Source organism: Nipponia nippon, unplaced genomic scaffold, assembly GCF_047370975.1.
Source record: "Nipponia nippon isolate SJK-2023a ecotype South Korea unplaced genomic scaffold, ASM4737097v1 scaffold_53, whole genome shotgun sequence".
In the NCBI taxonomy this organism is placed as follows: Eukaryota; Metazoa; Chordata; class Aves; order Pelecaniformes; family Threskiornithidae; genus Nipponia; species Nipponia nippon.
This window is the reverse complement of record NW_028262373.1, coordinates 718388-745044: the sequence shown is the minus strand read 5'-3', so window position 1 is coordinate 745044 and position 26657 is coordinate 718388. Positions and strand designations below refer to the sequence as shown.

Here is a 26657-nt window from a genome sequence, read left to right as displayed (position 1 = left end):
TATGGGCTACGGGTAGAATTACTATTTGCTAATTGTAATTTCTTTTCCATATTCTACACCAGGTAAGCGTGGGGACAGCAGTGTAGTCCTCCTGCTGAGAAGCTGGGCTCAGTGTAGAAGGACAAGAAGCACTGGTGAGGGGGTTGTGTCGGGGCAGAGGCCAAAGGGCTGGGAGCCCGGCCTCAGCAGCCCAGAGGAGGTGGGGCAGGGTGCCCCTGAGGGCACAGCTGCTCCCTCTCCACAGGGAAACTTCTCCCCCGGCTCCCAAACAAGGATGTGCAAGCCCAGAGCATGCCAGAGGTGGCCGCGTCTGAACAGCAGGATGAAACCTCCAGGTGTGGCAGTCCAGCAGGGCAGCTGGGGCTTTGCGGCAAGGACGCCCTGCGTCCGCGTGTGCTGTGTTGCCGTGGGCACGCTCAGGGTGCTTCCTGTGTGAAGGACACCATGGCCTCGGACTTGTGCTTCCAGCTTTAATCCAACAGAGCCATTTTCTTGGAGAGCGCTTCACTTCTGCCCAGCTTTGCAGGGCCAGCAGCAGAGCGCCCACAGGGCCCATCCCCGTTTTGGCTGCTTCCTGGGAGATCTCAGGATGAGCACGGTCTGAATTGCCAGGGATGAGACTGAGAGTTCATCATCTTTCTCCAAAAGCTGTAGGGCTGCAAGAGGAGGAAAGAGAACAGAGCTGAAGCCCACCGATCTGCAGAGACCCCCAGGCATCCCCTCCGGACCATGCCAGCCCCACCCATCCCTTTCCCTGGCCAGGAGGAGCAGGTGGGACAAAGGCATCAGCTGGAAGCTGCTGCTCAGGAGCGCCCCAAATGCCCCTGAGATGTTCCCCTGCCCTTGAAGCATTTCCCTGCAGCAGGGCAAGGCATGGCAGCACCCTGCCCAGGCTGGGGCCCCTGCCCCACCAGCCCCGCCACACACAGCACTGCCCCTGCTCACCGCTGCAGAGCTCAGCCAGCTTCTCCTCGCTTTGGTCCCTCCGGTGCCGCGCAGCAAGCCCTAGGCACAGAGCTGCGTCAGACCTCCCGCTCCCCAGCGTGCTCCCAGCAGCACAGCTCCCGGCTCTGCCGGTTTGGCTGCACACCCTCCTCCCCCTCAGCAGGGTGACCCCAGGGAAGGACGGGACCCGAGGCGGGGTGGGACTGAGCAGGGCGGCCACCAAGCCCACCTGCGTGGGCAGGGCTGGGAGAGGGAGGCCCAGAGCCCCTGGCTGCCCAGGCCCTGCCCAGGGCAGCCGGGGCTCTGGCAGCCACACGGCTGCCCCTTGCTGCCAGTGCAGCGGCTGGGACTGGGGCCAGGCTGCCAAAGGAGGGTCCCCAGGGGCTGTGGCTCACCAATGAACCTCACGGCCGCCTCTCGCAAGGGGACCTGAGCATCCTTCAAGTACGGCAGGCTCTGACTCAGATAGTCTTCAAGTCTGCTCCTGTCCTGCACCAGCTGGAGAGAGCACAAGGGCATGGGGCTGGCACAGGCCCTCCCCAGTTACCCGGACCGGTCCCTCCTCCCAGCACCCCCGGTCCCCCTCCCACCTCAGGCCCTTCCCATCTCCCAGCCAGGAGCCCTGTGGGGCTGAGGTTCAGAGAAAGCCCCAGGCAGAGGCAGGTCTGGAGGTCCTGAGAGCCCTCTGTCCCACTGCCAGGGCCCGGCTGGGCTAGGGTCTCGTTCGACATCTTGAGGGTGGGGAGGGGAGAGAAGCCTGGAGAAGAGCCCTTGGGGGGCTCTGTGCCTGGGGGCAGGGAAGGAGGATGCAGCTCCAGGCTGCAGGCTCTGGGCTGGAGCAGGGCAGGCCAGGCACAGCTGCACAGGGGCACCCCTTGTCCAGCCCGGGCCCTGGGCCTGGGGGTTGTCCTCACCAAGCACTCCCCAATTCTCCAGGTCTGCTGTGTCTGGGCCAGGTGCTTGAGCTGCCTCCACTTCAGCAGCTTTGCAGCGACGAGGAGGGCTTCCTGAGAGGCCTGCAGAGGGGGACAGGGATTGGGGCTCAAAGTCCTGGCCTCCAACACTTGCAGGGGCAGGACTGTGGGGAGCAGGGATGGGAGGGGACCCCACATCTCCATCCTCTGCAGCAGTGGTGGGACTGGGACAGGGAAGGAGGGCAGCTCTGCCCTGTCCTCAGTGACTCGGGCAGTTGGAGCCTGGGGTGAGACAGACGCCAAGAGGCCAACTGCCAGCAGCCCTTGCCCCTCCCTGATGCCCAGCCCACCCCTGTGCTGGCAGCACGCCCTTCCCCGCATCACTGGTCACGTTTGAAATCTCTACCTTGGCCACGCTCTCGCTCTCGTCACTCATGCGGAAGAAGAGGGGGAGCAGGCTTCTCCGCACGCTCTCCTTCACCTGCCGCTTGTCGTTCCCCACCACCATCTGTAGCACCTCTTTGAAGAGGCAGATGGAGAGCTCTCGCAGCTGGCTGGACTCCTGGCAGGGAGGAGAACAGGAGGACGTCAGCAACAGCCGCTCCCTGAGCAAGGGCGTCAGCGTGGCTTACATCACAGCAGCCTTACATCATCAAAGAGCGGCAGGAGCTTCTCCACCAGCTGCAGAGCGGTCAGGCTGGCCTCCTCCCTCGTCATATGACCCATCACATTTCTGAAGACAAGCAGGGCCTTCATCTTGTTGTCAGTGTTGGCATTCTGCTGGGTCTCCATGATGTCCGGCAGCAGGACCAGCATTTTTCTTGCCTGTAGGAAGCACAGAATTTTCTTCTTGTGAAGCGGTGAAAGACCACCCTGGCAAAAATGCTCTGGCCACTAAGCACCAGCCTCCTCTCCGCCTTCCTGGCAGGTGGCACAGGAATCCCAAACCAAAGGGGCAGAAGGCTTGGTAACCCTCCGGGCCTGGAAAGCTCCCCAGGCAGCCACCACCAGGCCCCTCCATGGCAGCACTCTGCGGACCCCCACGGCTCGTGCACCGCAGGGTGCGGGGAAGGGCAGCCATCTCCAAGCTGGCAATGAGCAGGCGGTGACCCCGTCATGACAGAGGCCCACTGCCCCAGCCCCAGAGTCAGCCCCTAGCATCAGCTGTACCCTGGGCTCTGGCTCATCCCCCTCTCTCAGCAGAACGCTTCTTCTGGGGACAGGGCTCCCTCGACTGAGGCACCTTGGCGCTGGCTGCCTCGGTGCAGAGCAGAAATTCCTGCCTGGCACCACAGGGATGAGCCAGGAGCGAGAGCTGCTGGTGAGGGAGCTTTTCTCCTTGCGCTGCAGCGGCAAGGTCCAAGCCTGAAGGAGCCTGGGGCCCGTGAAGGGGACAGCAGGGGCATTTGGAGCTGTCACCCCACCTCCTGACTCCCAGGGCAGGCCAAGCCACCGCATTACCCACTTCCCCAGCCCCAGGCTGCCAACATGGCTTCACTTGACCAGGCCCTGCTCACCGTCTCGGGTCTCTGCGACAGCGTGATGAGGCCTCTGAGCACCAGCGAGAGCAGCACCAGGCTTGGACGCCTCAGGTACCTCTGGACTTTGTAGAGGCTAGCAAACTCCTCCGATTCAATGTCGCTGGAGGCCAGCAGCTGAAACAAAGGCGGCAGTGAGAGACTGGCAGAGCCCACTGGGCTCCCTGCTCCGTGTGGCTCCTGCTTCCCACTGGCAGCTCAGGGCAAGGGCACCGGGGCCAGACAGCCCGACCCAGGGGCAGCTCTGCCCGTGGAGGGCCGCTTGGCTTCCCCGCGCCCTGCGCCTCGCCGCACACCACATGGTTGCCTGTGCCGGCTCCTCCTGTCCTCTGAGCATCGGCAGCCTCTTGCTCTCACGCCTCTGAGGAGCGATGCAACAGCAAGAGCGGGCACAAAGGAGGCACGACACGCGAGTGGTGACGAATGTCTCCTGCCCCCAACCTTGCAGCCTGCTCAGCCTGTGCAAAGGCCACGTCTCTGCCCCTGACCCAGCCCTTGCCCTGCCCCAGGCTTCCAGTCTGCAGAGCAGGGCAGAGGGGTGCAGGCAGGGGAGAAGCAGAGAGCTGCCTGGGCAGGCAGGGGCTGCCTGGGCTTCGTGTTTGTGCACCGGGGCCCAAGCAGCGTGGGGTGGCCCTGCATGGCTGGCGCAGGGGAACCTGCTGCTGGGCGGGTCCCTGCTGGCCCTAAGGGGCTGTGTCCCTATGTCCTGGAGAAGGCGACTGTTTGGGGCAGATGGGAGGGGAGAGGGCCGTGCCTGTTTGCCTGAAGAGGCAGGCACAGCCCCGAGGGTGAGCAAGGACTGCTCTGGTCACTCACAGCCAAGTGATGGATGCAGGCGTCCTCTGTGCTGGAGCTGAACACCCTGCGCAGCCGCTGGTCCTGGAGCTGGCTGAGCAGCTCCCTCAAGACCTTCTTCAGGGTGTGGGGCTGGGAAAGCATCACGTCCCACATGGCCAGAGCAGCACTGCAGGCCCAGAGCGCTCTGTCAGCAGGGCTGCCTCGGCCACCACACTGTGCCCGGGCCAGCCCCACAGGACCCAGGCTGTCCTGGCCCTTCCCGACCCCTCGCTTGGAGTGCCCGGGTCCCTGCCCGGGCAAGGAGGAGGGGGCTGAGGCAATGTTCCCCATGGGGCAGGGAGGAACCTCGTGGCAGGGCTCTGGGCTGCCTTGGCCAGCTTTGGCTACTGCGGGCCTGGCACATCCACCAGGGCTGGAAAGTGGCGTGGGCTGGAGGGCCCTGCTCCTTGGGGGTGTCCTGCGCTTTCCCGTGGCTCCGGCAGCCAGAAAGTCTCCAGGCCCCTCTCCCCACACGGCACAAGCCCACGGGGGCTGTTGGGCTCAGTACCTGTCACACGATGGAGAGAGCTTCAGCAGGCTCGCGACCACTTCCCTGGGGCACTGCTCCGTCATCAGGAGAAGCAGCAAGTCCAGGCTCTGCCGGGCTGACGCCGTGCGGATGCATGCCGTGTTTTCATAGATGCACCTCACGATGCTTGGCACCTGGAGGGCACACAGGTGAGGATGGTGCTGCCACTGGAATGCAGCCATTTCCTCAGCTGCCTCTCAAACTGCTGCTCTTCCCATCCTGCTCTGCTGGCTTCAGATGGCTTCAAGGTGCCTGAGGCACCTGCATCAGGGAGGGAGGGAGGGAGGGAGGAACAGTGCCTGAAAGGGCTTCAGGGCAGGGCAGCCACAGGCCGCTTACCTCTGTCAGCCAGGAGGCAGGCTCTCTCCCAGCCACATCCAGGATGCTGCTCGCCTCCTCCTTGTCATAGACGCTGGAGTCTCTCATGGCCTCAATGGCCACGAGGACGACGTCTCTCTTCTCAGAAGGCTGCAGGTATTTTCCAAACGCCTATGGGAGGAAGGAAGGCGGGGAAGACATGGCACACCGAGCGCCCTGATGGTGCTGCTTAGCTGAGCAGTGAGAGCAGCTCTGGCAAGACATGGCCCAGCAGTGCTGGCAGCGGTGCCCGCAGGAAAGCTGGAAGCAGGGGCTGCAGTACTGCGTGGTGGAGGAGGAGAAGAGAGGGCCCTCAGGGTGAGGGAGGAGGGTTGGGGTCGTGAGCCCAGCGTGCCGGCCCTACAGAGAACCAGGGCTTGCTGGTGGCCAGGCGGGCTGGAGCTGATGCTGGGACACTGGAGTGCAGCCCCTTCTAGTCCCTGCTCGGGGACAGCAGCAACCCTCTCACCAGGGACAGTGAGGCCATGCCGGCCCCACTGATTCTGGATCTCTGGGCACAAGAGGCCCAGCAAGGGAGGAGCTCATTACCATTGTTATGTTGCTGGTGCTGGGCGAAGAAAGCCAGGTGGTGTTCTCAGCTTTCCATTCCCTTTGACGCCGCGGATGCTCTGGATTATCCTCTGGCAGCATCGTGCCTAAACAGGAGGGGATCACAGACAAGTGATCAAGTAGGACAAAGTGTCTTTGCCAACAAGCTTAGCAAATGGTGAAAAGAGCTTTGAACTAGGAATGGCTGAGGAGGGGGGTTCCGACCCACAGTCAGGGGAGGAGGTGGTGGGCAGGGGTATAAAGCAAAGGGTGACGACAGGCGAAGGGAACAAGAGGGACCTCAGGGACGATGGAGAAGGATGAGACACCTGCCTCAAGCATATGTGTGCAAACGCTCACGGCCTGGGAAGCTCAAAGGAACTAGAACTCTGCACGCAGTCACACAACTCACACGTTGTTGGAATAACTGAGATGCGAGGGACAGAGAAGCTGGCAGGCTTTCCTGGACAGCCTCCAGCAGGCACAAGAACGGTCCGTTGCAACACTCGGGGAAACAAGCAGGCATCTGAGGAGATGCCTGTGTGTGGAGGGACACAGCCCACCACAGCTCCTCTTACGTTTTTGCCGCAGGATGAACCTGAAGAGGCGATGAAGAGCATCCAAAGCCCCCCAGCTGATCTCCCAGTTCGTGCAAGTGCGGCAAAGGATGAGACGCCCCAGCAGCTGTCCCAGGATGGGGATACGGATCTCTGTCTGGCAGGCACGGCTGTCATCGTCTCCTACAAAGGTGCTCCGGACCTGGGTGAGGGAGGCAGGACAGGTAGAAGGGCTGAGGGGCAGCAGCTGCGACCCAAGAGGCTGCGCAGGGAAGGATCCCCGGGGAGTCAGAGCTTTGGAGGGCCCTCCCAAAGCAGCCAGCTGGGGAGAGAAGAGCATGGGAAAAAGAAAGAAAGCAAGACCCTGGCTCCAGGGCAGAGCCTTGCTGAATGCCTCAGTCGCTGCCCAGGCTTGCCTCGCAGGCATCTCTGAGCTCAGGCTGCTCTGGTGTGCAGGCAAGGGGAGACAGCCTGGCTGGAGGCTGCCTGGCTCCTTACCTCCACTGAGGAAGAGCTGGCCAGCAAATCGCTCAGCCTCCCAATCCTCCCCACAGCCCTCTCACACGCAGCTGCGTTCTGGCAGTTGACGAAGGTCAGCAGCATCTGGGAGGAGAGAAAGTGCTCACGTGCCCTGGGAGCTGGTGCCCGCGCCAGCAGAAGCAGCACTGCTGAAGCCCTGGCTGGACTCACGCAGCCCTTGTGGCCAGGCAGGTGGGCAGATGCCACCCCCAGGGCAGTGCCTGCTCCCTTCCGTGCCCTCCCCCACAACACAGCCCTGTGTCCCCTCTCCAGTGAAGGCTGGGCTCTTGGGCAGGAGCCTGCCTGCAGGGTCTGCAGTGGGGCAATGGGGATACGGCCCCCTGGGAAGCCAGGAGTACAGAGCTTCAGGGCTGGGCTGCCTGTGCAGGACAGGCAGGTCTCAGTGGCTCTCTGCCCCAGTCAGATCTGGGGAGGAAAGCACGAGGGACGGTGAGGCAGGGGAAGAGCAGCACCAGCTGCCACCGCTGAGGTGCCTAAGGAGAGGGGTCAAATGTCTGCCACCGCTTTGGTGCAAGGAAAGCTCTGGGGACGGAGCTGGCCCAGAAGTGCCATGGGCAAGGCTTTGCCGTGACACAGGAGGAGGCTGCAGAGGGGAAGCGACATTGAGTGCAGCCAGGGGACACGGGGCTGCCAGAAGAGCATGGTGGGCCAGCCCTGGCTCCCCCAGGGAGCTGGGCACCCTCCCTGCAATGTGCTCTGTGCGTGGCACTGGGGTGGGGACCATCCACTCGAGAGTGGACACTCCCGTCCCTCCAGCGTCAGGAACAGCCCCTGCGCACCCCACTCTTTGCCAATGCCACACCTGTAAGATTGTCTGCAGCTGCGTGAAGCCAGAGGCAGGAGAGCTGAGCACCAGCGTCCACAGCATGGTATCCATGGTATCCAGGGTCTGCAAGAAGGACAAAGGGTTGTGGCAGTCTTTCTGCAGTCCCTCTCACCCTGGAGATGGATCTGAACTCCCCACGCCAAGGACTGCGGGTGAAGGGAGGAGGGTGGGAAAGCAAAGCCGAGCCCCTGCCCTGCCTTGGATCTCCGGGTGTCTCTCAGCACACGGCGGCCAGGGAGCAGCCCAGAGGGACTAGGGACTCCTGCCGCTCAGCCAGCACTTACGTTAAAGTAGAGAGCAGTGTCCAGGTCCTGCATGTCCGTTTTTGGAGGAAGCAAGAAGACACTCCTGAAGCAGGCCTGTAAGAGGCTTTTCTTTTTGCCCTCCAGCACCATCTCCACTTTGCTGCAAAGAGAGAGAGGGGCCTGTTGGACACTGGTGCTGGGCGCCTCGATGCCTTGGGCAGGTGGCCACGCGCCTCTGGAGCAGGGGTCCCCGAGAGGGATGGAGGGTGTGCAGGGAGCCCTGCCAGGAGGCACCTCCTCCCTCCCCAACATGGCCTGGGCCAAAGGACAGTCCTGGCAGGCAAGCCTCCCGCCTCCTGCCTCCCGCCTCCCGCTTTGGGGAAGAGCCGAGGCATGGCAGGCAGCTGCACGATCCCTCTGGCCTCCCCTACGCCCTCCCAACAAGCCGCGAGCAGGGCAGAGCAGAGTCCCTCTGACGGCACTACTGGACTCTGCCTGGATGGGGGACGGGGAGAGGTGCCAGCCAAACCAGGGGCTGGGCAGCTACCTCAAGGCGGCGATGGCAAGCATGGCTTGCTGCCGCACCGCTGTGTGCAGGTGGTCCCTGGGCTCCTCTTCCAGCAGCACCTGCAAAGCGCAACCGGCATGGCACCTGGCAGCCACCAGCAGCCAGTGCCAGCAGACCCAGCACCAGGCGGTGGGGCTGGTGGAGACCCTCTGCCCCCGCCCCAGCACCAACCCCAGCGTGCCCCCTGCCACTCCCGGTGATGGGGTCTCTGCTGGCAGGGCTTCTCAGCGGCACCCGAGTCCCCTCAGGGCAGCTCCGCGTCCACTCACACTTGTCCCTGCCCTACCCCTGCCCGTGCACTGCCCGCACACTGCCCGCACACTGTGCCGGTGCCCGGGGACCTTGCCCCCGTCCCCAGACCTGCCAGGTGTCCCCTCACCTTGATATTCTCTGCCAACTCAAAGCTGTGGCAGAACGCATTCAGGCCCTGTGACAAGCCCTTGCACCTGGCAGCTTCGCACAGGGTGCAGATGGTCTCTAGGAACTGTATCTTCTGGGCCTCCTCCTGGCAGCCAGGGGACAGAGAGACAAACGGGGAGCGTGAGAGGGTAGACACATGGCCAGCAGCACTGGAGCCCTGGGGCTGCAGTGCTGTGCAGGAGACCTGGGGGGAGCAGCTCTGCCCAGCCACCAGCCCCCCAGCAGCCCCGGCAGCAGGCAGCAGAGCCGGTGCCACCGTCAGGAGACGCAGGCACAGCTACCATGGAAATAGCCACGCTTACCTTTTCTGAGCTCTTCAGAAAAGCCTGGATGAGCTCTACGGCTTCTTTTTCCTCTCGGTACAGAGATTGCCAGCTGGATGCACCAGCGGGGGCACCTAGTAAAGGAGGAGAGCAGGGAGGGCTGTAGAGAGGGGCTGAAGGCAAATGCAAGGAGACGGAGGAGCTCTGCCCTCCATCCGGCCCCGTGCCCACTCCCCTGGCGCAGTCTCCCCATGGGTGTCTGGCCTGGAGGGTGCCCGGCAGATGGGCTGCGATGTTGGAGCGCAGTGCGGCACAGAAAGGCACAAGTGCACCGGGCTTAGGAACTCGCTTGCAGACAGGCTGGAAAGGTGCCCGTCCCCCACCACTGCTGCCTCCCTCCAGGCCAGCTGCCTCTTGCTGCCCCATAGCCTGGAGCAGGAGCCCCGTCCCGCCCTGGGGGAGGCTGTGCTGGGGCCAGCTCCCAGCCCCGAGCAGCATTCCGCCAGTGCCGTGCTCCCCGCCCGTGGGACCCCCACTGCCGCTGTGCCCGGGAAACAGGACCCTGGCGTCGATCAGGGTGCAGGCCCCAGCCCTGCCCAGCCCGGCGGGGCCCCTCACTTACTTCTCTGCAGCGGCTGGGGCACGCACACCTCGTAGGGCTGCGGTGGAGAGCTGCTCTCCTGGGGAGCCCTCTTCTCCTCCCAGGCCACCCTGGGGCGGCTGGGGGGTCTCTCCGCCATCCTGCGCGACGCAGGAAAGGGCTAGGGGTGGGGAAGGGGGAAGCTTTGGCAAAATGCCTTGGCACCGCGGGGCTGCCGGGGAAAGACGTGGGCTGTGCTCAGGGGCTGCTCGCCAGCTCCAGGCTCCCGCCCTGTCCCGTCGCCGTCCTGCCGGACACTGCAGGCTGGGGGCTGTGACCGCGTTGACCATATGCAGTGCCACAGGGTGTCACAGAGGCGGGTCACAAAGGGCACCACTGTGACCCGCCACCCAGGCCGGGAGGGGCAGGGTGTCCTCTGGGGGCGTCACGAGGCCCACTGACCCCTGGGCACTTGGGTCCTCTTGGCGTGCCCCAAGCCCCACATTTGCCCTCATGTTCCCTGCAGACCTCCCTGTTGCTCTCCAACTGGCCCAGAGCCCCGTGTTCACGCGTCCCAGCGTGCCCCCAGGACCTTCCCTTCCCTTCTGTGCACTCCAGAGCGCTGCTTCTCTCCCTTGGCGATGTTAGATTTAGTCAAGCTGAACACAAGTCCTAGTTTTTGTCACTTCCTCTCTTCCTCCTATCAAACAGGAAGAGCTTATGCAGAAAAGAGGGAAAAGAAAAGGAAGCATCTTCCACGGAGTTTGCCCTTTTAGGAGTTGGGAACCTTTCACAAATGGAGATTGCTCTCTTGCTGCTTTTCTCTTGGCCTGGTTTTGGACCGCGAGCGAGAAGCCCTCCTCATTGTGCTGGTGCTGGCTGAGCGCCATCTCCAGCGCTCCATGGGCATCTTGTGGGCCACTTCTCCTGCCTGATGGCCTGCTCCCCCTCCCAGCTTTCAGAACGGTGGGAAGCCCATTGCTGCGCGGGCTGCACAGAAGTTTTATAATTGGAGTCTTTTGGCCTGTGGGGAATGGTAGCTCCAGGCAGGGCTGTCTTATGCTGGGTTTTTAGCAATGTGGAAACTTCTCCCCTGCAGCACAGCAGGAAATACCACTGTCTGCTTTCAGCTCGGAGCTGCATAAGAAAGTGCAAGGCTAGGATCCTAACCGAGTGTTTCTATCCCAACTGACTTTTGATGTTGCTAATGACATTTACCAGTTCTTTTGGAATCTCATGCTAATCTTTAATCATTCCCGTGAGGATACGACACTGGCCACAGTGCGGAGTTCACCACAGATGGGACGAGATGCTCTCTCCACATTTCTACAATTTCTGGCATCTTACAATTCACAGCCTTTCCTCCGTTCTGAGAATCTCTTTCAGCAAAAAGCCGTTTACACCTGCTCCTCTCTCTGATCCTTGTTTGGTGTTACAACTGTCGACGGAACGTTAACATGCTGTATTGCTGACCAGATGCTATCAGAAGAGGAAACCGGAACAAAATATGCTCTCTTTCCTAAAGTGTCTTAACATTTTCCATCAGTCCCCTCCCCTACAGGCCGACAGACAGAGAGCTTGAAGGGCGGTTCAGCAATTCTTCTTCTTTAAACATACGGATCTCGTTGGGATCCAAAGGAAAGGTGGCTGATTTGAACAGCATCCAAGCCGCTCCTTATTTGTGCCTTTAGCGATTTCTAGAGACTTCTAAGGTGGGCAGCAGAGAGGACAAACGCTATTTGATGATGTCTGCAGTCACAGATCACAGAATCACAGAATGGTTGAGGTTGGAAGGGCTCAGCCACCCACGCAGTAAAAAAGTGCGTTCTGATGTTCAGAGGGAACCTCCTGTGTTTCGGGCTGTGCCCATCGCCTCTGGTCCTGCACTGGAAAGAGCCTGTCTCCATCCTCTTTGCACCCTCCTTTTGGGTATCAAGACACATTGATGCCGTGCCCCCTGAGCCTCCTCTTCTCCAGGCTGAGCAGTCCCAGCTCTCAGCCTGTCCTCATAGGACAGATGAGTCCCTTCAGCATCTTCCTGGCCCTTTGATGGACTCTCAAGCCTGCCTAACCAAGGGTTTTGTTGGTCTCTGCCTCTTCAATAATTCAGACCTTACTATCTGTCAGGAAAAGCGGGGTCCCACTGACTTTTGATTTCTGTTACCTTGCAGATATGAAAAATGCCAAAAGGACCAATAAATCAGTTCATTAGAAGAAATAAGTCACGTGAATGTCTCCTTGGTTTACATCCCTTTGTCTTCAAAACCATGTCAAAGCACACTGAAGTTGTCAAGGGAAGGTCTGCATTCGTCCTCTTTGTACTGATGGGCCAAGACCGCCCCTGCTAAGACCGCAGATGGAAACTGGCTGTGCCTGTACTCCCGTACGGGCTCTCCTTTACTGTCTGCTGACGAGCAGGTGTCAGCTTGCTGTCGACTTATGAAATGGTCCTCTGTTCAGAGCACAGGCCTAAGCACAGGACACACCAAGTTTGTTTTCCGTGTCTTCTTCTTCTGGTTCTTTTTCTTCTGAACGTCCTTGCCAAGATCTACACAGAAATCTGAGCATGACATCACTTTGCCATGCCCATGCAGAAGGATGCTTGCATTCGCAAACACACTCCTCTGTCTCCCTCCAAGTGTGGACAGCTTGAGTTGGACTTTCAGAAGATACCAGTTCTTCTCTGGATTCCATTTTGTTCTTTGCGCATGAAACACGTTAATATTTTTTCAGATATTCCTTAGGGAGACCTATTTCTACCTAACATTCCCAGGATAATGAGAGGGATGACTCATAGCTCACCCTATTGCTAGTTTGATAGCATGATCGTACTCCGGGGGAAGGCTCTAGAAAAGGGCCCTCGGGGCTCTGTGCAGGGCTTTCCGTTGTCCCTGCCTCGCAGGACAGCAAGAGCAGGAGAACCCCGCTGCCAGCGCCAGGCGGGTCCCCAGAAATGGCGGCTGTCCCTGAGCCTGCACAGCGTCCAGAAGGAGTGGCATACAGGAAGGGTAAGGCTATTGCCACTTCTACCACAGGAGCCACCAGAGCTGTGCATTGACTTCAGGTGCTGTAGACTGGCCTCTTCTGCTACGTCAACACGCACAGCTTTCACTACTCCACAGCTACGTGCAGTGCATATCAGTTTTGTTGCAGAAAGATGCAAAGAGAGCAAGTCTTCATGGCTACAGCGCAGTATCAACCATCAAGAAAGCACAATTTAGCCTGAAGACAGTAAAGCTCAATTTTAAAATGCCACCTTAGTCCCTTCAACTTCACTGCTTCTTTGGCAACTTGTCCAGGATGCAAAAGACTTGCACTGCAATCCGACATACAGGACTATTTAACCAACACTTCTAGCCAGATGTCCTAGCAAAATTTTGCACATACCTCTAGCTCTAAGCAAGGATAGTGACCGCATGTCAGGAAAAATCATACCTAAAAGCTGCTCAACTCAGCCTCTAGGAATTGGACTCAATGCCATTACTCCAGGAAAGATACCAACAGCATTACTAACAGAGAGCTCTTCAGACTCCTGCCCGAGTGATTTTGGGGGATAGAAAACATCAGCTACCCTGACTGTTTTCTTCACAAGTTTTTCTTTTATTGTTTTTTAAAGAACCATTTCACATTATTCCGCAGGTGTCCATTAGCATCATTCCTCCTCTCAAGGTCCTTCACCAATTTAATTGTCAAATACTCACAGCTGCTTAAACGTCAAAGGGATAAGGAAGCTGTCAAGTTTCAGCTTAAGAGGACTTAAAAAAACCCCTGGAGTTTATTTGAGAAGGAAGCATCACTACAGGAAACTTCTTTTCAGTGGAGTTTGTCAATGAATCAGCTAGTGTCTCATCAGGCATACATGCACATGGTTATGCTTTTACGAACACAGCATAGTTGCCTGGCAAAATAAGTCTTTCCTTGGGTTACTTATTTATATTTTACCAGCAGCAGGACAGTGTTTTCAAACCTGAAGAAAAACGCTGCCCCTTTTCCAAAGGTACATTCAAAGCGGTGGTAGACTGAAGAAAGGCTTCACCTTTGGGAAAGTAAAGCAGCAGGCGAGCCTGAAGTCACCGAGCTCCAAACAAGTACTGCAGGCAGAAGGTAAGAAAGATGACAGGCATTTTACCCACAAATGCACCAGGCTCTAACCTTGTGCCAAAGCGTGTACGCTGGGTTTCAGGTATTTGCATTTGCAGACAAACTGTTCAACTCAACTGCTTCATCAGGTAAAGCGGAAAGATCAACTGCAGAGCTCTAGAAGACCACTTTGCGTAGCAACGCTATTGACATTCACGGCAAGGGATTCAAAACACTTATGTACCCAGAGGGGCCCAAACAATAGCACTTCAATTTCACAGTTGTAGGAACAAATACCCAGGTATTTAAGGACACAAAAAGGAATCATTCAGCTGCACAGAACTGTCCTCCAAACATAAGGGATATGTTGGTTTTGGTATTGGTTTGAACGCCCAAGGCAAAAGTAAGAAACAGTCCCAACTTTAACAATCATGGTTTCTCAGGGGGTTTTGATAACATTTTCAAAAACCAGGAGGCCAAAACGGATTTAAAACCAAAAGCTAAGTGATACAAGGTGAAAATGGCAAAAAATACGCTCCAAACCATTTTTATTGCAAGAAACAAAAAGCACACGACACCCTATACAAACATCCATATTGCTAGCTAGAGACAGACAGATGTAGAACAGGGCACCACGTTCAGTTGGGCAAACCTCGCACCTACGTGATCTCAAAATGATCATACATTATCTGTACAACTCAAAGTCATTCAGGAAATGTTCCAGCAGATTCAAGATGAAACACAATGCACTCCTAGGCACAAATACCAGTATTCCCATTAGAACTGTGCGAACGATGGCATTACTCAGTTTTTACTATGCTGAATCAAATCCCTTCTATTCACAACATATGCTGTCTTTTACTGGGAAATACATAAAGGTAATGTTTGGAAAAGTAATACAAGGTTACATTGTTTAGAATGAAGTGCAGTGTCTAGCAAAAAGTCTGCGTTTTTACATACTGCGTTTGATGCTCGGCTCACTGGCTCAGTTGGACTTCTGGAAGAAGAAATACAGGGGATCAGAACTTAAAACAGAGCACTTGTACCCAACATAAAGCGGTGAAAACAGATTCTAAAACCTGAACATCCAAACATGATGTTCTGATAGTCTAGTGAATGTGGACATTTATTCGTACACAGAAACTGTTCTCTCTTGGTACATGCAGTGCAGCTAAAAAGAAGCCCAACAATCACATTTCTACTTTGTCACAAATCACTCTAGGACTTACAGAGACAGAACACAACAGTGCAAGAGGAAGCCCTCAGGTATTTTGTCTCTGCTACATCAGTATCAAAAAGATGAAGTCTGTCCTACAGTTTTGTGTTCTTCAATCATCAGCCATCAAAACACAAAGGTCACTTTAGCCAATCTCTACACCCCTAGTACTGCAAATAGGTACCCGATAGAGTACTTGAGTGTCTGAGAAAGAACAGTCATAGCCTAGACACGTCCAAGTGCAAGTCTACTTCAGTGAAAAAAATCAAGAAATAACAGAAATGTCAGCAGCAGAGTCTTTAGGACAGTGGTTCTTTGTGGGAGCCCAAGCCCTGTGTTCAGATATCTACCACACTTGGCCAGGAAAGGGCCAAAATACTACATGTGTTCCATATGCTGTATTGACTAAAAATAGCAGTAGATATCTCACCTGACAGCAGTTCCGAGGAGTTTGTGCGATTTAGGAGCCCCGTGACAAACTAAAAAAAAAAAAGTCTTAATTGCCAGAACTTGCTTGAAGATAATCTTGAAAATGCTACAATATTCTAGGCAACATTTATTACGTTTGAAAACTTGCTGAGATTCCACACGCTCATTCATCTGTCCCTGCATGCTGCTCATCCTGACTCAGACATGCAAGCATTGACGTAGTTAGCAACCAATTCATACATCACCCAAAGTGTCCCATGAGCAGAGGCAATTCAAAGGCTGCTCTGGAATTTCTGTACAAATAGAAAGGCACGTGCTCCCTGCCACTGCTAGAACACCACCGGGCTGGCAATTACAGCCACGCACCTCCGGCAGATGAGGAAGTACAAGGAAATACTTTAGATTACCACACAAGGATTGCTTCATCCATTTCCCTTGAAGAACATGCTACAAGGCGAGTAACGCATTGCTGAAGGCCTCTCCACCCTGACAGCATACATTCATCATTCCCAAACAGGAACCACTCTACCGGTTCTTTCTGCAACGTTTCCCGCTGAAGGGATAGAAAGCTAAGCTGCCCGGTTCATTTTCTACGGGAGAACAGCAGTGCCATTCTTTCCTTATCCCCACACACGGGTATTGCCTTGAGCTTTGATGCCAGCAGCATCTCTCCTCTCCTTTCAGGGCAGCATTACAATACCAGGAGAGGGTGCCATCCAGCCAGAAACGCAGGATGCATTGACAAGACAGCGCTAAGCATACGCATTGAAATTAGCCCCCAAAACAAGGCCGTGTTTATAAGCACAACGCTGAGACATCCAGAATTCCTAGAAGAAGGCTGGAAAACATGACCAGTCAAACAATGCCAATGTAGCTGAGAGAGAACTGGACTGCATGGATACCTAACTGACAGCATTAATCCTCCAGTCAGGACTGCATTTGAATAGCTGTCATTCTAATCAGGACACCCAATTCCCTGTCCTCCATAAATCTCAGCAATACAGAATACAGAGTTAAAACCTGGAGCACAGAGATCAGCTTAGGGTAAAAACAGACTTAGAAAGGGAACTAGCAACATTTGGTAACATGTGAAACCGCTTCCTGACTTTCAAGTTTGGAAAGGATTAACTCTTCCTTCATCGTACTGACACAAAAGGAAACACGCTTTAGGATAGTGTTGGTTTTATCTTGCCTGAAATGGACATTGTCTTTAGGAAACTAGCAGGAATCCCTGAGGAGTGGAACTTCTTGTTTGCATGGTTCGCCAGCTGGCAACCCTTGGTCTCTCCTCTAGAGCTAGCATGCAAAAGACCCCGATTTGGGGCGTAGGAATACCTGCCATATCCCGCCCCCCCCTTCCCCAAATGCAAGAAAGAGTCAAACGGATACATTAAAATCTACCCCAGGACAACAACAATTAACAGCAGCTTTAACAAGAAAGATACAATCGGAATGCCTCTGTAAACTAACAGCCGTTAAAACAGTTAACACATGGAAACCCCTGACAAAGAATACAATGCTTGTTGGAGCCTTACACAACCTATGTTTTGCTGGGAGCTTTAACTCCTCCAACAGGGATTCTTCTAACAACGACCGATGAGTGCTTAGGAATCAGGGCATTATCAGCGGTGTATTCTGAAAACAACATAAATACAGAAAAAACATTAGTCAATTCGTAAGAACGTATATTGATATCTAATTACACAGCACTTCAGAGAACCCCTTTGAGCTAAAAAAGCCAAATTTGATATCGAACATCGCGCTTCTATCGTACAGTTCAAGAAACCTGCAGGTGTGATATCAAACACAAGCAGCAAGAACGGTTTCATTTTCAACGGCTCCTTTTCCGTCTTGCCTCCCACCGTATCACTCAGGGTGGGCTTCTTGTCATTCTACACTGAGCCCAGCTTCTCAGCAGGAGGACTACACTGCTGTCCCCACGCTTACCTAGTGTAGGATATGGAAAAGAAATTAGAATGAGCAAACAGGAACTCCAACGCCAGCCTACAGCTCTGAAGGTAGAGACCAGCCCACACTTCCATCCTGGCTCTCCCTTCTCTAGGTTGTGCCCAGGAAGCCAAATCATCCTTACCTCTAAGAGAGATTGGAACTGGGGGGAAGCAGGGAGAAAGAAAAGTTCCCGAGAGTCCCTCTCCCTGGCCCGCTGAATACAGCCAGAGCCCAGCCTGGGAACGGCGAACGGCCAGGGATTCCTCCCACACCAAAGGGGCCAGGACCAAAAGCTCTTGCTGCGCTTCAAGTATCCAGGCAACCCCATTCACAGCCCCACAAACGCTGGCGCTCTCTCTTTCGGGCGCCTCCGCACGAATGGATTAGCCCTAGAGCACCTTTCAGCAGCACAGGACAGAGAATGTGCATTGTCGAATAACAGCTGCTGGGGTTTTATGTCAGTCAAGACCAGAAAAATGAAACGGATAGAAACAAGAGAAAGACTCATTTAAAAATACTACATGAAGTAAGGCAGGGATCTCTCCTGAATCTGGTTGGGTGGCTAACCTCTTGGCTCCCAGACTTAGCTAGAGGCCTGTGAACTAGAAGGATTTGGGTTGTTGTAGTCACTCTCTTGTTTGGCTTTGTAATTATCTATCTGTGCGTTTCCAGTGTTCTACTACCTTATATGCTCCACATACGACTTAAAGAAGGAAGGGTATAGTGTGACCCTGATGGTCAAAAGAAAAGGAGGGACTGCTAGGAACATCTCATTGCTAGGAAAAACTATCATAGCAATTAGTCTTGAGAGTAGGAAATTGTATGACATTTCTTAAGATCCATCCAGATTACGTTGGATACTGCTCAGTCATGGTTCAGTCAGCATGACTGAAGGACCCCAGCTCATTGCAAGGAGGAGAAGGACAGCCCCCACCCTGAAGAAGCAAGGATACCCCTGGACTACCCAGATCACGCCAGCATCCCAGCCCCTCCAACACCTCTGGGGAACCCTCCCCTTATCTGCCATCAGAGATACGGAACTGCAGCAAGACCGACCGCAGGGACGTCGGGATCAAGAGCAGCGGTTGCCCCCCTGCCACGGCAGAGAGGGGGAGGACAAAAACGACCTAAAAGCGCCCCAATCCCCCCATCCCCACCACCGGGCTGGAATGGGGCAGCACACACGTGTCGGCATTGCAGGGACACCAGTGCCAGCCCCATCCCTTCCCCTTGCACAGGAAATTCACCTCCCCCCAAAAATCATGCTTGGGATGGGAAATCGTGGGGATGGGAGACCCTTGGGTTAGGAAACCATGACGGGGCTGAGAAATCCTCATTGGCATGGGAAACCATCATGCGGTTTAAAAGCCATTGTGTGGGTGGGAACCCATCAGTTAGGACAGGAAACCTCAGCAGGATGGGCAATCCTTGAGATGGGCAGCTGTTGCAGTAGGAAAAATCAACCCAGCGCAAGGCTGGCTGCAGCAGGTGCTGGCGGAATGAGCGCCGTGGAGACGAGGGCTGCTTGCCCCCAACAAACCCCACCCGGACCAAGCGCCATGGCAGGTACAGCAGCAGGCTCCCGCTCCTCCCGGTGCTCCACCCCATTGCTCCTCTGCACTTCCCCCAACAGACAGGTTCCCTCTCCGGCTGCCGATGGCATCGGAGGTGCCCAGCGTGAGCATCACCACCCCGGCCATGCCGCCACCGGTCACTGCCGGCATGCTGAGCTCCTCTGGCCCAGGGCTGCCGGTGTCCCACAGGCCTGCTCAGGTGCCCACCGTCACCTCCCAGCTGGCCCAGGCCACTGTCTGGCAGGGGGTGCCGGGGCCCCTGGGGGCCCCAGGCCAGGTGGTGCAGCTCCCCGGCGTGGTGCTGCTTCCCCCCGTGGTGCAGCTCCCCCCGATGGCGCGGCTCCCCCCTGTCGTGCAGCTCCCTTCTGGGGTGCAGCTCCCTCCTGGGGTGCAGCTCCCCCAAGGGGGGCAGCTCCCCCAAGGGGGGCAGCTTCACCCTGTGGTGCAGCTCCCCCCGATGCTGCAGCTCATTCCTGTTGTGCAGCTTCCCCGTGTCATGCAGCTCCCCTGCAGTGTGCAGCTCCCCACCGTGGCCGCTCCTTGTCCCCCTGCTTATGGCTGGGGACAGCAGGTGGTGATGGGGACACTGGTGCCCCACCACCCGATGGGCCTGGGGCTGGGGGCCAGGGGCCAGGGGGAGACCCTGAACCCCACAGGCCCCCCTGTGCTCCTCACCCTGCCGGCAGCGCCCAGAAGCCATCGGAGGCCTCCAGCAAGGACGGGGCGGCCATCGAGGACAGTGTCCCTGCTGCCAGCCCCCGCCAGACCACCCTGCCTCTGCCGACCGGCAGAACCACAACGAAGCCCAAAGGTGAGGTTTGGGGGGTGGCAGAGCCCATGGTCGGGTGGCCAAGCTTAGCAAAGCTGGCATCGCCCCGGGGTTCAATTGCTTTTGTTTCCTTTTTCAGCAGCGGTGACCACCCCGGGGGCCCCGGGGAAGCCCACGGATCTGCCCCAGCAGGGGCCAGATGCCTTCGTCGAGGCCTTTCCTGAGCAGGCAGAGGACACCACCGCCAGCCGTGTGCTCGCCTGGCTTGACATCACGGACAGCGAGGACACCGTCCCCAATGTCCCCGACTTGAGCACCTACCTCAACAAGTTCCCTCATTTCTTGGCGTACAGGGCATACGGCGGCAGCCCCAAAGAGAGAGCGGCAGTGGCGGGGCTGGGGGATGGTGATGTCATTGTCGACAATGTCCCCGACGCTACCAACTTCCTCAGCCACCTCCCTGACTTCTCCGAGTACGTGGCAGAGGGCAGCTGCCCCAGTGAACGAGTGGCGGTGGCGGGGCTGGGGGACAGTGAGGACACTGTCCCTGATGGCCTTGATTTCCCCAACAGCCTCACCAGCACTGCTTCCCTCAGTGAGCTCCACAACTCCTCAGACCACGTGGCAGACGGCGACTGCCCCCAGGACCAAACCGTGGCGGCGCGGCTAGGGGACAGCGAGGACACCATCTTGACCACCAACGTCCCCAACTTGACCGCCGACGTCCTCAATGAGCTCCCTGACCTCTCCGAGTACGTGGCAGAGGGTGGCTGCCCCAATGAACGAGCGGTGGCGGCGGGGCTGGGGGATGGTGAGGACACCGTCCCCAATGTCCCCGTCATCCCCAGCTTCACCACCTCCCTCAACAAGCTGCCCCACCTCTTGGAGTACAGGGCAGAGGGCGGCTGCAACAAGGAGCAAGTGGCAGCGGTGATGCTGGGGGACGGTGAAATCACCTTCCCTGATGTCCCCGACAGCCTTGCCAGCACCGCCTCCTTCAGCGAAGTCCCCGACTTCTGGCACAGCGGGCTGGAGGGCAACTGCCCCAAGGACCACCTGGCAGCGGCAATGCTGGAGGACGCCGACCCCTTCTGGGGGGGGCCGGCCTCCCCCTTGCAGGACCCCGAGGGGAAGCAGGGCACGGTGGCGGCAGACCTCCCCACCTGGCTGCCACTCAGCCCCTCGGAGACTTCTGAGGAGAGCTCTCCGGAGACTTCAGAGGACAGTCCTGTGGAGAGTCCCCGCAAGGATCCCCTGAAGGCTCTTGCGGAGACTCCCCTGCTGAGCCCCCTGCGGATCCCGCTGCTGAGTCCCCTGGCCAGCCCCCCGGCTGCCCCCCGGCGTCACCCGCCCCACATGGCCCAACTGGTGCAGGAGGCGCTGCGGAGGCAGCCCCGGGTGCTTTTGACCCGCTTGCTGCTGCCGCCGGGTGCCGCCTCCTGCCAGATGGTGCCCAGATCGGGAGAGATGGGCGGCAAGAAGGCCAAGCGGCCCGCACCAGCCAGCGCCCCCAAGACACAAGAGACCTCCCTGCGCAACAGCATCCCACCAAAGAAAAAGAAGAAGAGGGTGGTTGTGCCAGGTGCCCAAAAACTCAAAAACGCTGTCGGAGGGGAAGGTGGGTGGGCACGGCACGGTGTGTGTGGCAGCGGGCAGCAGGCAGGATGCAGCAAGCGGAGAGCATCCAACAGCAACAACGTGCCTGCCAAGCCATCTAGAAGCCAGAGGGATGCCAGGGGTAAAGGCCCTTCGCGCACCAGAGGGGACAGTTTTCATGCAGCCCGTCTACTGAAACCCCGCAGCACGGAGGCCTTAAACTTCTGGCCCGGGGCTCTGGCCCCGAGCCCTGCCCCGGCCCGGGGACCCTTGCCTGCCCCAGTCCCCCGGCCCCATGCTCTTCAAGCTACGGCTCCCCGCTGCCCGGGGGCTGCGATACGTTCAATGGAACGGGTGACACAGTGCTGCCAGCTGCTGGCGCCACTGGTGTCATGGCCAGGCCGCGCCCCACAGCTCCCGGCAGCAGTGGGCCGCACGCCGCTGCAGCCCCCCGGGGCAGCCCCCAGGAGCCCCTGGGCCGGGAGGAAGCTGCAGAGCGGTGGGGGCAGGGGCAAGACAGGGCAGACGCCCTCACCGCTCTGGTATGTGGGAGCCCTCTCTGCCCACCATCACGCTGCTGGCCCCAGGCCCACCCAGCGCCACTTCCACTTCTGCTGCCTTCACACCAAGCCCCTGCCTGGCACAGGCTGCAGCCGCGGCGCCACCTCGCCGTTCCTAAAGGAACAACCGCCCCCAAACCAGCATCCCCACCCCGGCCTCGTACCCACACCCCTGCTACCGCCAGCTCTGCCCCGGCCTGCTGCTGACAGCCCCACCGCCGGCATCCCCACTGCGGGCTGCAACCAGCGTCCCCAGGAACAGCATCCCCACCGCGGGCTGCAACCAGCGTCCCCAGGAACAGCATCCCCACCGCGGGCTGCCACCAGCATCCCCAGGAACAGCATCCCCACCATGGTGTTGAGGAAGCCCCGCTACGACTTGAGGGAGCACGTGCTGACCTCCATCCCGTGTTTCCACCTGCTGGGGCAAGGACTGAAGGTGGTCATCTGAAAGCTACTGAAATACCCAGTAGTTCAGCTCATTGCAATTGTTTCAGACAAGGCTTTTGGCTAGAACACAGTCAAGAAAATTGAAAACCAGAACTAACCTGAACTCCCTCCTTGACTGGCACCTCTTTCTTCATCACTCCTTTGCATTTCTATAGTTCCTGCGCAGTACATATCAAGAGTTTCCTCATGAAAAGAAGCAAGAAAGATCAGTCACAACTATGCAGAAAACCTGCCATTCACATACACAGTGCCCACACAGGAGCATTATCAAGGCCCTGCCTAGACACAGAAGATTAAATTAAGGCACCGGGGAGGAGAGAGCAGGAACAACACTCTGGCACCCACGATGAGTGACAACAATTTCTGCTCTGAACTGGGGCTTAGTCAAAGGGCAAGCACAGTACTGGTCCAGACACGAAACTGAGCGTATCGCTTAATCCCAGGTGCCACATGCACCATACCTTCTTCCATCGCCTCCTGCTGACGAATGGTTTCCCAGGCTCTTCCATCTCATCGCAGCTGCACGCTGGCTCCGGGCTGACTGGGGGAACGTCTCAGCGCTTTAACTTTGCTTTGGGCTTGCTACGAGCACGAGGCTTCATCCCTTTGGCTTGGCCCCCAGCAGAAGCTGGGCAAGTGGCAGGTTTGCAAGTGCCTTGATGGAACGGAGCTTGGACACCTACCAGGCATTAAAAACCAACCAAAGAAAAAGCCAGAGAAACTGCGTTAGAGAGCAGCAGAAAGAAACAACGGGGCTCAGCACTCTTTCACACACAGGGTTTGGAATTTGGGAGACTGGAGCTCCCAACACACTCGCCTCTTGCAATGGAAACATCCTGTAGCTTTTGAGCCTGACAGAAATATGACAGACTGCCCCCATCCCTACGCTGCAGTTGCCCCAAGCTTTTGCTTGTCCATGCCCAGTTCTCTTCCATGCTGGCAAGGGATGTTTAATCTGCAAAAGAGGCAGTCCTACAAATGGCCAGCCAAATGCCTCTTCTCTCTCAGATGTGAAAACTGCAGTGAAAGACAACACAGGTACAGGACAAGGCTTCTGCTCTGGCTTACGTTTTCAAAAGCAAGGTCTTCCCAATCTCTCTTTTCCAGCTGCCGCCAACACCTGCAGAGAGGGTCTGCTTTTGATCAGCTGGATGATGAGTGCTAACTACCAAATCCCAGCACAGGACGTTACACCGCAGGCTGCAGATTTCCAGCCCAACCCCAAGGACTGAATAACCTCCCTCCTGCCATTGGGCTGACGGCAGTATTGTACATCCCCTGGCTTCTCCAGCTCCTCCTTCTGCAGACCTCTCGGCTGTTAACACGCCAAACTTCCCAGCCCCCTGCGTTTTGAGAAGGCTGCTTTTGGCTTGGACTAGAGTAGCAGTTAACACCTGCACTGCTGAACCCTCATAGACCTGAGCGTGCTCCTCACAGCTCCGTACCGCTCTGCCCTGGGGGAAGTGAGGCTCAGGGGGAGCAGTGCTGCACAGATATGTGCTGGAAGGCAGCGCAATGAGAATACGGATACGAGACTGGTGGGGGAAAGGTCGAGTATCGACCCTGGGAAGTGTGATGCCAGATCAGTGTCTGCAGCAGGATCCAGGCAGCCACAGAGCTGAGCAGCAACTCTCTTTGGAGACCATGACGCAACGGGTACCCTCACTCCCACAACCCGCTCTAGAGGACATCCCACTTCTCGCAGCCTTGCCCTCCCTTTCCCCTCCAGCTTCCCAGACTGTGGCCGTCGTCCTCTGAGGGTACGACAAGAGAAAGTGCCCCTTGCTGAACCGCCACCATTGCCTCCACTGGAACCAGCCTGGCTCTGCACGCAAGGACATACGGCAGTGGCAGCAGGTCACTCCCGTTCTGCTCCCTGCATCCCCCCTGATGACCTGAAGGAAGTCTGCTCCCGGCATCTTCCTCGTGCCCACACCAGCCTCCTTGAAGAAGTCGACTCTCAGCCGCTTCTGCTGGCGCAGGAGCTTGCAGTGTGACAAGATCCTGGGGTGCACAAAGAAGGGGGTGCTGCCCTTCCCCCAGGGCCGTTGGCTCTCTGCTGGTGAGCACTGGAAAAGGTGACAAAACACCCTGAGAGCACCCTTACCCAGTCGCCGTGCCAGGAGGTGTGACACCATCGGGGGAAAGCAGCGCAGCTCTACAGATCTGTTCTCATCTCTACAGCCTTCCTTTTCTCCTGACGGTTTCCGTCAGCAGGGTTTGCTCCTGAGTTCTTGCAGATGCCAACAGAAACCCTGCCGTTATGGCTGAGGAACTAACTCACCCAGGAGCTATTTTTCCAGAAAGGGCTACGGTTACTTGTCCGACAGAAGCCACGCCCAAACAGAGTTTCTGAGGCACCTCCTGAGCACAGGTGTGCAAACAAGGGATTGCTAAGACTCAGAGTAACTCGCATCATTTAAGAACCCACAACAGGCAACTGAATGTGAAAAGGAGCACAAAGAAAGGGGTCTTTTCAGAATCGCTATCTCTTTCTTTTTCATGCCCGTATTTTCCTCACCACGGGGAGCAAACACAGACTCTGCAGCCCCTACAGGCACAGACGGTTCTGTGGGACAGAGGGGAGAAGAAAGTAGAGAGACCTGCACACGGAATTTTCAAACCTCGGAAGAACCAAGTCGAAACACCTGCAAAGTGTACCAGCAACTTACAGAAAGTTAAACCCGATGCAGCCGACTCGTAGAAGCGAGGATTACAGAGAACTAGAGGGGAGCACTGCAATCCAAGGGGGAAGCAACACAGGCAGCTCTAACCGCACATTTTCCCCTGATTGCATTACACACAACAGGCCTGGGATCCCCACTGCTCACCTCACCCTGGAATAGTCCCATTCCTCCTCTGAAAGCTGCTGTGTGCCTGGCTGAGGACAGGCACAATCCACACAGAGAGCAACCAGAGCTAAACGCTGCGCTTTCCTGGGTGAAGTTTCCTCAGAAAAAATACATTGACAAAACCAAATAACCTGCTACTGCAAGCACCAGGAAAAAAAAAAGTCCCTGACAGGTTACCGGACCTTCCCGGCTGTGGTAAAACCATCCGCCCTCGGTACCCCCGTTTCCCAGAAGCCCGCAGCACAGCTTGGGTGGGGGGACAGGCAGGTATCCCACCTTGGGGCCCAGAGAGGGGCACAAGCGTTACCTGTGGGATTCAGAAAAGGAGTTCATTACCAAGGCCTGCTTCAAAACGTTCATCATCAAGGCCAGCTTAGAAGAAGTTGGTCACCAACAACTGACAGCTCCCAAGGACAGAGTAGAGCTAGGAAGGAAGTGAATCAGCATGCCCGCAGAAACCAAGGACAGAGGAGAGGCCTGTAAGGTAAGAAGGAATCTCTGAATCAAAGAGTGAGCTCAGCACAAAGATCATGGGCAGTCTGAACAGAAACCAAGAAACTCCCTGAACACTGGCGAGTGTCACAGCTGTCTTCTTAACAAAAGGAAACAGCCAAATCAGCATGCTGAGGTGGAAAAAAACAACGAGGTCAACAAGCGGACAGCTGGAACTTGAGGAGAACGACCACCAAGGGCCCCCAAAAGAAGCCCCAGAATCAAACAGCGCATGCTCCGGTGGGAGGGGAAATATGGTAATGATTTCTGGGAAATAACTGCAATATCAGTGACTTTCCTCGGAAAATTAAGGAGTAGGTGCGTTTTAAGTTTGATAAACACTTTGCTGGCGTGACCTACGGCATGCACACTGGGCTGAGGTATCCCCCGTGCACCCAGCGCTGCAATAAAGAAGGCCTGCTTTCTGAATGCCAATTTGGCGTTAGAAAGTTTTTGGGCCGGTTGGCAGTTGCCCAAGCATCTGCCAAGGGAGCTGCCTCCAACCAGGAGCGCTCCCCACCGGCTGCTCTGCCAACAACGCCCCGGCGCGTGCTCCCACCAGGAGGCAGAAACAGCTCCGTGTCTGGAAATCCCCATTTCTCAAAGGCTGTCGGCAGAGGCGGGGCTGTCCATCAGCACCAGACCCACAGGAGGGGACAGCAAAGGCCCCTGGCCTGTCCCCACCACAGCATGCCTGCCCCAAAGCCCGGAGCCGCCTGCAGAGAGGAGGCCACTCTGCCTTCCCCTGCCCTGCGGACATCCAACACCCACCTCCAGCTGGCAGGGCTGGGGCTGGCGACCCTGGGGGCAGCAGCAGGAACCGCTCCCACCCTGCTGCTGGGGCTGGCCCTGGGGCTGAGCCCTCGGGCCCAGGGCTGGGGACTGGGCCGTGGCGGGGCCCGTGGGCGGTGAGGCCTCCAGGCCCCTGCCCCAGGCCCATCCCCACTGGCACATACCTGCTCCTGCAGCTCCCCTGGCCCTGTGGCCTGGGCCTGGCCCTGGCCCTGGCCTGGCCCTGCTC

At 57.2% G+C, this 26657-nt stretch overlaps 1 protein-coding gene across 4 annotated transcripts; it reads right to left on the bottom strand.

The window, feature by feature from the left end:
- Positions 1-27: 27 nt before the first annotated feature.
- On the bottom strand, positions 28-26657 carry LOC148051830 (maestro heat-like repeat-containing protein family member 7). 4 transcript variants are annotated; one of them, XM_087735232.1, is made up of 22 exons: positions 26593-26657; positions 22754-22971; positions 22391-22475; positions 16929-17028; positions 15395-15443; positions 14709-14745; positions 9128-9222; positions 8785-8910; positions 7877-7997; positions 7569-7655; positions 6725-6829; positions 6248-6428; positions 5670-5776; positions 5103-5252; positions 4743-4897; positions 4214-4361; positions 3377-3514; positions 2508-2684; positions 2266-2421; positions 1860-1961; positions 1341-1443; positions 504-1005 (listed from the first exon to the last, which is right to left on the bottom strand). In XM_087735232.1, the coding sequence occupies exons 8-22, from the start codon at positions 8823-8825 to the stop codon at positions 632-634; spliced, it is 2145 nt and encodes a 714-aa protein (XP_087591358.1). In that variant the 5' UTR covers positions 8826-8910; positions 9128-9222; positions 14709-14745; positions 15395-15443; positions 16929-17028; positions 22391-22475; positions 22754-22971; positions 26593-26657; the 3' UTR covers positions 504-631. The 4 variants fall into 4 exon arrangements, with proteins under 4 accessions (XP_087591356.1, XP_087591358.1, XP_087591357.1 ...); XM_087735231.1 differs by having other exon boundaries at positions 16934-17028; XM_087735230.1 differs by lacking the exons at positions 14709-14745; positions 15395-15443; positions 16929-17028; ... (1 more) ...; positions 22754-22971; positions 26593-26657 and adding exons at positions 8385-8464; positions 9711-9828 and having other exon boundaries at positions 28-656; positions 946-1005.